Consider the following 10,214-nt stretch of genomic DNA (forward strand, 5'->3'; position numbering starts at 1 on the left):
CTCTGTGTCTGTTACTGTCTTTTGGGAGCCTAGTCCTCATATTTGGTTAACATTGCTCAGCTTAGTCTTACTGCAATTTGATTTTTGTTGATACTCATGGGAAACTTTCCCTTTCCTAAACATAAATGGAGGAAGAATTGATTGTGGGTATGGGTACAGAGGGGTTCCAGAGGAGGGAGGAGAAGTTTCAACCAGGAAGTAAAATAAATAAAAATTAAAAATACTCAACATTAACATTTCTTTAGTCACTGCAAATAAAATCTTCAAAGAGAAGCTACTTGTCACTTACTTATGACCTCTGAAGAAGAAACTGGCCTCAACAGCTGTTGTCAAGGAGTTACACTGGTGGCTGCTGTCACAATTAGTTAGCACATGCATCCTAAGTTGGTGCAACAACTTTTAAAAATAGCTTGGCACTTTTAAAGAACTTAAGTATTCCTTTGCCAAACAAACCAGTCATCTCTTCTTATGTCAGATTTTATTTCATCTAACACAAGTAAAAAAAACAGTTTGCTGGATGCTTTAAAAATTTTTTAATTATTGTTAAATGTTAGGATTAATCCTAACAAACTCTGAAATAGCAAACTGGCAAACTATGACATATCTGCAATAAAAGAACTGACTGCTGTGATTTGCAACATCAACGTCTGAAATTCAGTGTGTTAACTGAAAGAAGCCAGACTCTACAACATGTTTCCACCCATAAAGTATTTTACAATAGGCAATTGCATGAACCTGAACTGTGATTTTCCCGTGAGTGTTGTCCAAAAGAAAAGATGGCATTTAAAAGAGAATATGATATATCTGGAGGGACAAAACATTTCTATATCTTCACTGCAGTGATACTTACATAACTACATGCATTTTTCAAAAGTTGTAAAAATGTACAAGTTGATAAAGATTACTGTGTATAAAGTAATACTAATAAAATAATGTTTCAAGAGAGTTGCCTGTTATATTTATTATAATTTGAATAGTATTTAGTGTAAAAAACTCAAACTTATAGTAAGGAATAATTCTATTGAATATAGTTCGATTTGTATGATAAGAACATGATGCCTATTTAACTTGAGACAAAAAAGCTAAAGTATTCTTAAGTATATTGATCATATTTACAAATCCTAAGTTATTAAATTTGTTTCATTTGTGAGCTGTTTGAAAGCAAAGAACATCTGTTAAGTGTAAATAGCTCAGCGCTAGCTAGATGCACAAAGGATATTTTTGAAGTAAGTATATCCAAACAATGATCACATTACATTGTGAGAGGTAGATTAAGTTATAAAACAAACAATTCCAAAATAGTGACAGCTTACTACACTGAGTTTTTAATCTCACTCATGTGGGTAATCCTGTCAGTGTCTTAGAATCTAGAACTTTCCACCAATAGGAACTCAACTCCCTGGACCTAAGCCCTGTGCATTTTGCTCAGAAGAACAAGAGAGAAGCACTTGTCTTTGATTGCAACTGGTCTTTATATTTACTCATTCCAACACTCAGAAGACAAGAAGCTACAGGTAGATATACTATTAACACCCATCCACCTCTGAAGCCCTAGTCTAGTCCATTATAACAGGATGGAGGTACTATAAAATGGAAATATCAAAGCGGGAAGGAGCTTTAACTATGGAAGAAAAAGAGAAGAATAACACAATGGGTATTTTTAAAGTCACTGGGAAATTGAATATATATATGTATATATATTTACGTATGCATATATATGGTGTGTGTGTGTGTTGATTTAATGCTCTCCCCAAGTGCCATAAACAATTTAACAGAAACACCAGTGCGAGGCATAGGAAATCTCTCTTGCGGTTATTGATCAGGGGTATCCAACAGATTCATAAAACAATATAAGCTATTGCTATTGCCCTTGGTTATCTCTCAGAACTTGAAAGACTGTTGCTGAACACAATGCACTTCAAACGCTGGACTTAAAAGACTAAATCTATCATTAACCAGAAAACCCCTTCTGTGAAGACTGGCAGTCATACTATCTGAAGGTGCTTTGCAAGTTTTGAAGGGAGGAAAGCCGTCAGCAGTCCTATCCAACTACACATCCTAGGAATCATCACAATGACTGCCCCAGCAGCAAGACAGCTCCAATGGTGCCATAGTGTTATTTCTTTTCTTGAAGGCAACCAACAGCTGTCTACTTTGTGTAAATCCCACTCAGTGGGACAGAATTCATGCGTGGTACTTTAAACATACCCAAATACTCATGGCTGGTAATGACGTCATAGGCCTTAGAGAAGAACTTACCATTGCCATTTTCCTAAACCAGATGTATTCTAAATACGCATCCTTAACTCCACAGACAATTATAGCTCTCCCACCCCATCAAAGAAGCTTCTTATTGAAACAGAGGTCATTGCAGATATATGCAAATGGTCAAATATAGAGAATAAGACAGCATGGGTTTTCCAACCCCAACTGACACATTTCCATGCAAACTCTACACTCAAAACTCTGGGAACATCATAAAAGGGAGGGCAGAAAGATTGCAAATGCCAGAGGACCAGGACGCATGCTGTGAGACAGTGTCTTCTAGACATGACAGGATTACTACACCCATAAAATAGCAACAATGTCGCTGAATAAACATTACCCGCATAATGACAACACCAGTTGATAGGCCAGTATAGATGGGAGAATTTCACAAGACCCAACCCATAGAAGAAGAGTTGCAGGTTTGTGAGAGAGAAAGAATTAGTCTTCCTCAGAGATGAGCCTGCAATAGATTATCCAACCCCAAGTGGTCAGCCATAAACATATATACATATGAACAGCACTGAATGGACTCAGCAAGTTGCATGCATACATAAAAAGAGTGTATATGTATATATATTGTATATATACATATGTACATATGTGTGTGTATCTACATCACAAAAATAAATAGAAAGAGGTCATAAATTTGAGTGTTCTGATCCAGACTCCATGAATGTAGTGTCAGTGAGGAGGCCACAGGATTCACTGGGGCCTTGGGTAGTAGTTCAGTGTTTACCATGGTGTATGAATGATCTTTGGGAGCCCATTGCAAATAAAGGCATGCTCTCTCAGCCTGGACACATGGGAAAGGGCCTAGATCCTGCCCTGGATGAAATGACAGACTTTGGAGATTCCCCCCAAGGAGGGCCTCACCCTCCCTGGAGAATGATGTGGGGATTGGGTGGGGGGCTAGGAGGGGACAAGTGGAGGGACAAGGGAGGAGGGGTGGGAGAGGGAACTGGGATTGGTATGTGAAGCATTTGTGTTTCTAATTTTAATTAAAACATATATTGAGGAAAAAAGAGGTCATAAATTTGAAAGGAAGAGGTTCAGACACAGGAGGAATTGGTGGGGGAGAGGGAAGGGTGGAAAAGATATAGAGTCCTTGTATTTAAAATTCTAAGAAAAAAATTAAATGATTAACTGAGGTTCAAAGAGTTTGTTCTATCTCAATAACCATGAATTTCATTCATTATTTTCTTCCTGAAATAATGAAAGTTTGGCCACAGAAAGACGCTAATTTCATTCATGTTTAGGATTCAGCCACAGTACATGTTTTTTTTAACTCAATGAATAAATATCAGAATAAATTGGAGACTCTGATTTCACTTTTTTTTTGCTCCTGATTGAAGAAATAGTAGTGCAAAAAGTAAGTTAGAAGGCCAGTGGAAATTGAAACATAGTAAAGAGATTCACTATAAAGCAATAATTCAAACTGCCTAGGCAGAGGGGCACTCTTGTCAGTAGCCACAATATTTTACTATGGAAAGGAATGTTTTTTCTAATCAGTGGCCTTGTGGTCTTCATCCCTTACATTTTAATTTTGAAGATCTGGATATAGTCTTCCTTTTATCTGCATCTCTATTTTACAACTCAGTGCTTTTCATATTTTCTCAATTTAGAGTTCACCTTAATCTCAACATGGTTAAGATAGAAGCCCACATCTGCTGGAGCTTTCCAGATGCTGTGTCTGTGACCCACACATTCCTGTTATCTGGCTCTTAAGATTCCATGTTTGTAGCTGAAACTATGATGTCTGATTAGGATCCAGAACAATAGAAGCATTAATTGGTGGCATCTTCAAGAACAATCGTGGTTTGGGGGGAGGTTGCTATGCTTCCCATAACCAGCCCTTGTCATGTTATTAGGTCTAAGCTGCAACTTAGTGCACAGCCCCCGTGAACCCTGGTAAGCATGGACTTGGAATTTTCATGCAAAACTGCATTGAAGAATTACTAAAGAGTGGACCCTGAGAACTCAAGCAAGAAACATACACAGTTGGCTCTTATTCCGTCCTCCATACCTGCTCCTGTCCCTGAGGACTGTGCCTTCTGGGAAATACCCATAACTCCATAACTGAGAGGGACAACCCTGAATGATGAGAGGTTGTTTGCGTAGTGTTTTATTGTAACTTTGCCTGGGAGGAAGACCTGTATCCAGGAAATACTGATGCAAAGGCCCTTTCAAATAAGGGGTTGGAATACTGGATAACGGTTACAGAAATAATCGTAGAGGATGAGAGAAAATACAAAATCAAATTCCTGTGTGTTCTCTGTGAATGTCAAGACAACATTCACACTAAAAGAACCCACATTTTTAGGATGATCAATGCTTAACCAGTCACATTGTTTAGCATAATTAGCATAATTAGCCATGACATTTTGTTTTCATTTCCCTTTGTGTTTGCATGTGACCCTAGTAATCTTCAATACCACCCCTGATACTTTCTTACCATCAGACATTATTGTGGTCCTGAAGGTGGCATTTCCTGTCTTTTCCTGTCTTACTGTGGGAATGGGTTCTCTCAGAACCTGTGAGGGTACAACTTTACTTGGTAGAAGGAAATAGGAGATGCGTTTAAGTGAAGGATTTTAAACTGGAGAGGTTACTCAGGTTAATCTGAATGGTACAATTACAGACACAAGGTTTCTTCTAATTATCTTTAAAATAAACAAGGAATGATGACTGAAGTCGGGCATCAGCTTGATGAAGATTTGCTGTACTGCTGGCCTAGGAGCTGATTTGTCGAAGAATCTTCTTTTCTGTAGTAGGTGGTATTCAGCGTGCAAAGGAAAGCAAGAAAACATACACTTCCCCCAAAGCCTCCAACACGAAATGCATCCCTCTGCACATCTGAACTTTACCCCAGTGGAATCCGTTACGGACTCTGGCATTCAAAACCATGAGGTAATTATTTCGCATTGTTTCAAGTCCCAAAGGTTGTGGTACATTCTCAGAGCAGTATGTAAGAAACTTACAGCAGCAGGAAGAAACTAAAAGAGAATATATTCACAAAATGTGAGACACTTCGAAAATCTATGAGGATAATAACCAGAATATATTAAAACGTTAGATCACTTTACATGAATAAACTCATGAAGACATTAAAAACAGACTTCGCTTGATATATTATATCAAATTATGGAGAAAGGAGAAAACAAAAAACTCGGTTCACCATAGCCTGCATCACCTACACAAAAAAGAGAGGTGAAATAATGCTGAGGAGGTAATTGCTCTGTTTTTTAAACGACAGAGCGAAAAGGGCCGTGGTTTGTCTCATCGTTGTCCATCCTAACAAGCTACCGTGTGTCAAAAGTTCCCTTTCTCTATCATTTTCACAATGTCTGGTGGGAAGGAGATGCCACTGTTGTCCAGAGGAGAGGAACACACAGGTTAACGACAGCAACAACAGAGCATCATTCAGCCCAGCATGTTAGTGGCTCCTGGTTTGCATTGGGAACCCACGAGTTAATGGATTGTGGTAAAATAGTGACATAAACGTTTGGGGCATAACCAACACTTTCTGTTTGGATTTCAGGTCCATTTCACAGCGTATAACTCATTTCTGGCATGGTTAACTAGGCTAATAACTCATGCGTGGATAGGTCATAGGCCCTTGGGGAGAATTTACTACTACATTTATTCAGCAAAATATGCACTAAATATTTATTTTTGCAACCACAAATTGCACTGTCAACAAAGAAGCATCTATCGGCAGCAGATGACTATCAACACAAGCGCACAAGAGATAGAAGTGCAGAGAATAAACGATGGCAGAACGCTCAACCCTAAATGGGTCGTCTCTATGAGTCCCCCATCCCAGATCTCAGGACTCTTCCCAGAAAAGGGGCAAGAATGATTGCAGAGCCAAGGATAGTGGGTGGACTCTAGGAAACATTGACCCCTGGCCATGACAGAGATGTTGTACATAGGAATTCACAGCCTCTGTGACTCCATGAACGAGACCGAACCATCCGAAGTTCTAGGGTATATGAAAGGAGCATACAAAATTCCATCCCTAGCTAAGAAGATATTGGCAAACTGAGGGCTACTGGAAGAGGGAGAATTATCTTATTTCAGAGGCAGACCCCAACAGCTGTCCATGTAGATGTCAATTCTCAAAATAAGCTAATTAAAAAATTTCACAGGCTAAGTAAAGTAATAATTGTAGTAGAAAACAGAGTTGAAGCACTGTGTGTCTTTTGATGCAGGGTTGTTGCCACCCAAGAGGCTCTATATTGTAGGGAGCGGGGATGTCCTGAATTAGTGAAATTCTTAGTGACCACCCAAGAGGCTCTATATTGTAGGGAGCGGGGATGTCCTGAATGAGTGAAATTCTTAGTGACCACCCAAGAGGCTCTATATTGTAGGGAGCGGGGATGTCCTGAATTAGTGAAATTCTTAGTGACCACCCAAGAGGTTCTATATTGTAGGGAGCGGGGATGTCCTGAATTAGTGAAATTCTTAGTGACCACCCAAGAGGTTCTATATTGTAGGGAGTGGGGATGTCCTGAATTAGTGAAATTCTTAGTGACCACCCAAGAGGTTCTATATTGTAGGGAGCGGGGGATGTCCTGAATTAGTGAAATTCTTAGTGAATGTGTATTATTGACAAGGGCACAGACATGTAAATGAGATGAAGGTCTTGAACCCATATAAATCATCAAAACCATCTCCCCACATGAGCCAGGGCAAGAGGAAGGGCAAATCTCTTGCATCAGAGTATGAGTGTTTATGGCAATTGATCAGTGTGTACATAAACTGGCAATTACAGCTTCCTCTCTCCTACCCCACCCCTGATGTTCATAGATTGAGACTGTTAATCTACAGAGACCTCCTCTGGAGAATAGTGCACCGTACCCCTGTATTGTACCTAATAAACATGCTGAGGTTCCAGGTCACAGGTTCTCAGCTTTCCTGTATATGTGTCGGTAGGTCAGTCCTGTTTTTCATTGCCTTGAAGCCTCTAGGCAGGTTTCCAGACATTAACCCTCATGGTTCACAGCATTATTTCCAGAAAAATAAAAAGACCAAATCTAATAAAGCTTCTAAGTATAAGAGATGATATAGAGTCTGAAGAGTGTTTTCAAAACGTACACACTCAGTAGTCCATTTTTTAAAAATCAGGCTGCACAGGAAATCCAACTGAGATGAACAGTTTAGTGTATTGAAAAAATAATTCCAGTGCCGAGAAAGGGGAGTTAGGAGGAGGAAGACAATTTAAAGGATTTCAGAACTATTGCCCTACCTGTGTCTTACCGAGATTTTTACTTGAATAATAAGTTTTATGTGCATTGTGATTTTTAAGAACCAGACCCCAAGTGATAGCTTATGGTTAGTAATCATTAGATAAACTTTTATTTAAAGTATCCAAATTTTCAAAAGCTATATTTAATGAATTTATTAAAACACTGTTTCATCTTCTCAATGAAGCAATAATACTTTCTCACCTTCTACTGAGGATGTCTTTCACACGTACCTAAGAGTTGTCATCTCAAGAAAGTTTCCTGCGTCAAGACTTAGTCCATTAATTAAATCTAGTCTTAAAAACTGCATAGAACAAAAAGAAAAAGATATAAATATAACAGATGGAATGTGACTGTGCTAATCTGTCACTACATAGCAATGCCCCAGTATTTCTACTTCCTAAGAAATAAAAGTTGAAAACAACTTCACATAAAGTCCTCAAATAATTTGGGGGGTGCTGTTTATGGGTAAAGATGCCATGCAATTTTGGCCAAGAAAGTTACAAACATATGTCCAAGGGAGCAGCCACATCCAGGAGGAGACAGCATCTTCCTGTAGCTCTCTCTACAGGCAGTGATGAAATGCAGGTAATATGCAAGTATTCTCTGTATTTGAACATGGCAAAGGCAGATTTCTTTTTTTCAGATATTGTCATTGATATCTTATACATTTTGTCATGATTTACGTTATCTATGCTTCTACAATTTAGTGAAAGGACTTGTCAATTTCTTAGAGATTAGTCCAATTCATTATTTTATATTGATGACTTTTAGATATGCAATAAAGTCTCTTTGGAGTTAATTGAATGTGATATATTAACATCTTAAAGGTTTTTTGGCCAATTATATCCCTGTATATGAAAATCTTTGGTTAACTACCTTTAAGGGTGAAGTAAGAGCCTCATTATATCTTTCTGCAGTGGATTGTATTAACAGAAAGACATTGGTGCTTCATGTAGATGGTTGTACACAGAAAACATCTTAAAAGCTTTAGCAGCAGTTTTGTCCAAATGTTGACTCACTCAGTAGCTGCCTCTGACTACATAGTCCATACATTATTTGAGTCTGTAGACATGGCAATACATTTCTGCCTCCCTGAAAACACCATAACCTTTTCTGAAAGGCACTGACATGCATGCATGTACAGAGTACCTTGTGGACAAGGTAGGCTTCAAGAAAAGGTTCATGAATTCAAGCAATGTGACTAATTGAAAAGGTTAGCAGTTTTTTTCTTTTTAATTGTCATATGGTAAAAATCTAAATTGAATAACGGTGTAATCTCAGTGACAGCAGGGCTTACCTCCACTGTACACTCTGCTGTGACATAAAAATACACCCACATCCCACACCCCGCACCCCACACCCCAGCACAGTCACTCAAGTCTCCTGCGTAACATCACCAGTCCTGACACATCAGATCCGCCTTTGTCTCCATGGCAATGACTGTCATATCTGAGTTGGGAGCAGAATGCAGAAGCAAAGCCCTTTTCTCCAGTGATGCTCATGACTCCTCAGGTTTTCAGTTTCGATGTGAACCCGGACAATTGTCCCAGTAGTTTCTGCCAAGCCCCCTTTACTTCCTTATTCCTCAGGCTGTAAATCATGGGGTTCAGCATGGGTGTCAAAATTGCATAGAACAGAGAAATCAACTTCTCCTGAAGGACGGAGGGGCTGGAGTGGGGCTGGATGTAGGTGAAAATGGCCATGCCGTAGCACAGGACGACCACAGTGAGGTGAGAGGCACAGGTGTGGAAGGCTTTCCTCCTTCCCTCCCTTGACTGGATCTTTAGGATGGTGGAGATGATCTGGATGTAGGATAGGAGAACCAGGCAGAATGGGGTCATCAGGAGAATGATGCTAGACACCATAATAGCAACTTCGTTGGTAGAGGTATCCACACAGGCCAACCTCACCACAGCAAGAAGCTCACAGGATATGTGATCGATGTACACATTGGTGCACATGGGCAGTTGGAAGGTGATGGCAGTCTGCATGACTGAATTGATGGAGCCACTGACCCAAGATACAGCAGCCATCCTACTGCATAGTCCTGCATGCATGACGGCAGAGTATCTCAGCGGATTGCACACTGCCACATAGCGGTCATAGGCCATCATGGCCAGGAGAACGAACTCAATCCCACCCAAGCCCAGAGAGAAAAACAACTGTGCTGCACAGCTCAGAAATGGAATTGCTTTGTGTGCGGCTAGAAAATGGGCCAGCAGCTGGGGGACTACGCTTGTGGCGTAAGACACATCCACGAGTGACAGGTTCGTGAGAAAGAAATACATGGGGGTGTGGAGGCGGCTGTCCAGTCTGATCAGAAGAATGATGAGGAGGTTCCCCAGCACTGTCACCAGGTACATCAGCAAGAACACGATGAAGAGGGAGACTTGAGTGTCCCGGTCTCTGGACAGGCCAAGAAGGATGAATTCATGCATCCATGTCTGGTTGTCTGTTCCCATTGAAAACTGTCACTCTGCAGTGAAAGTCAAACAGATGCTCATCAACACACACACACACACACACACACACACACACACACACACACACACAATAATACTCTTGTTTCATTTATGTAATATACCCATATATCATCATTTGGGGCCTTTTTTGAAAGCCTTTGATTTTTTCCAACCTTTAGTTAGCTTGGTTAGGGTAGGAGAGATGATTTTTCTTTTCACTTTTTCAATGTGTTGT

At 39.9% G+C, this 10,214-nt stretch overlaps 1 protein-coding gene across 1 annotated transcript; it reads right to left on the bottom strand.

Annotated features, from left to right (window-relative positions):
- Nucleotides 1-9,025: 9,025 nt before the first annotated feature.
- On the bottom strand, nt 9,026-9,979 carry LOC101829832 (olfactory receptor-like protein OLF3). Its single transcript, XM_005083064.1, has one exon. It carries the CDS (start codon nt 9,977-9,979, stop codon nt 9,026-9,028), a length of 954 nt encoding a protein of 317 aa, XP_005083121.1.
- Between the last annotated feature and the right edge of the window lie 235 nt (nt 9,980-10,214).

Source organism: Mesocricetus auratus, unplaced genomic scaffold (assembly GCF_017639785.1).
Source record: "Mesocricetus auratus isolate SY011 unplaced genomic scaffold, BCM_Maur_2.0 Super-Scaffold_100694, whole genome shotgun sequence".
Taxonomy (NCBI): domain Eukaryota; kingdom Metazoa; phylum Chordata; class Mammalia; order Rodentia; family Cricetidae; genus Mesocricetus; species Mesocricetus auratus.

Bases quoted from the DNA above. Each gene is read 5' to 3' on its own strand.
- LOC101829832 (XM_005083064.1), bottom strand. From the start codon at position 9,979: ATGGGAACAGACAACCAGACATGGATGCATGAATTCATCCTTCTTGGC.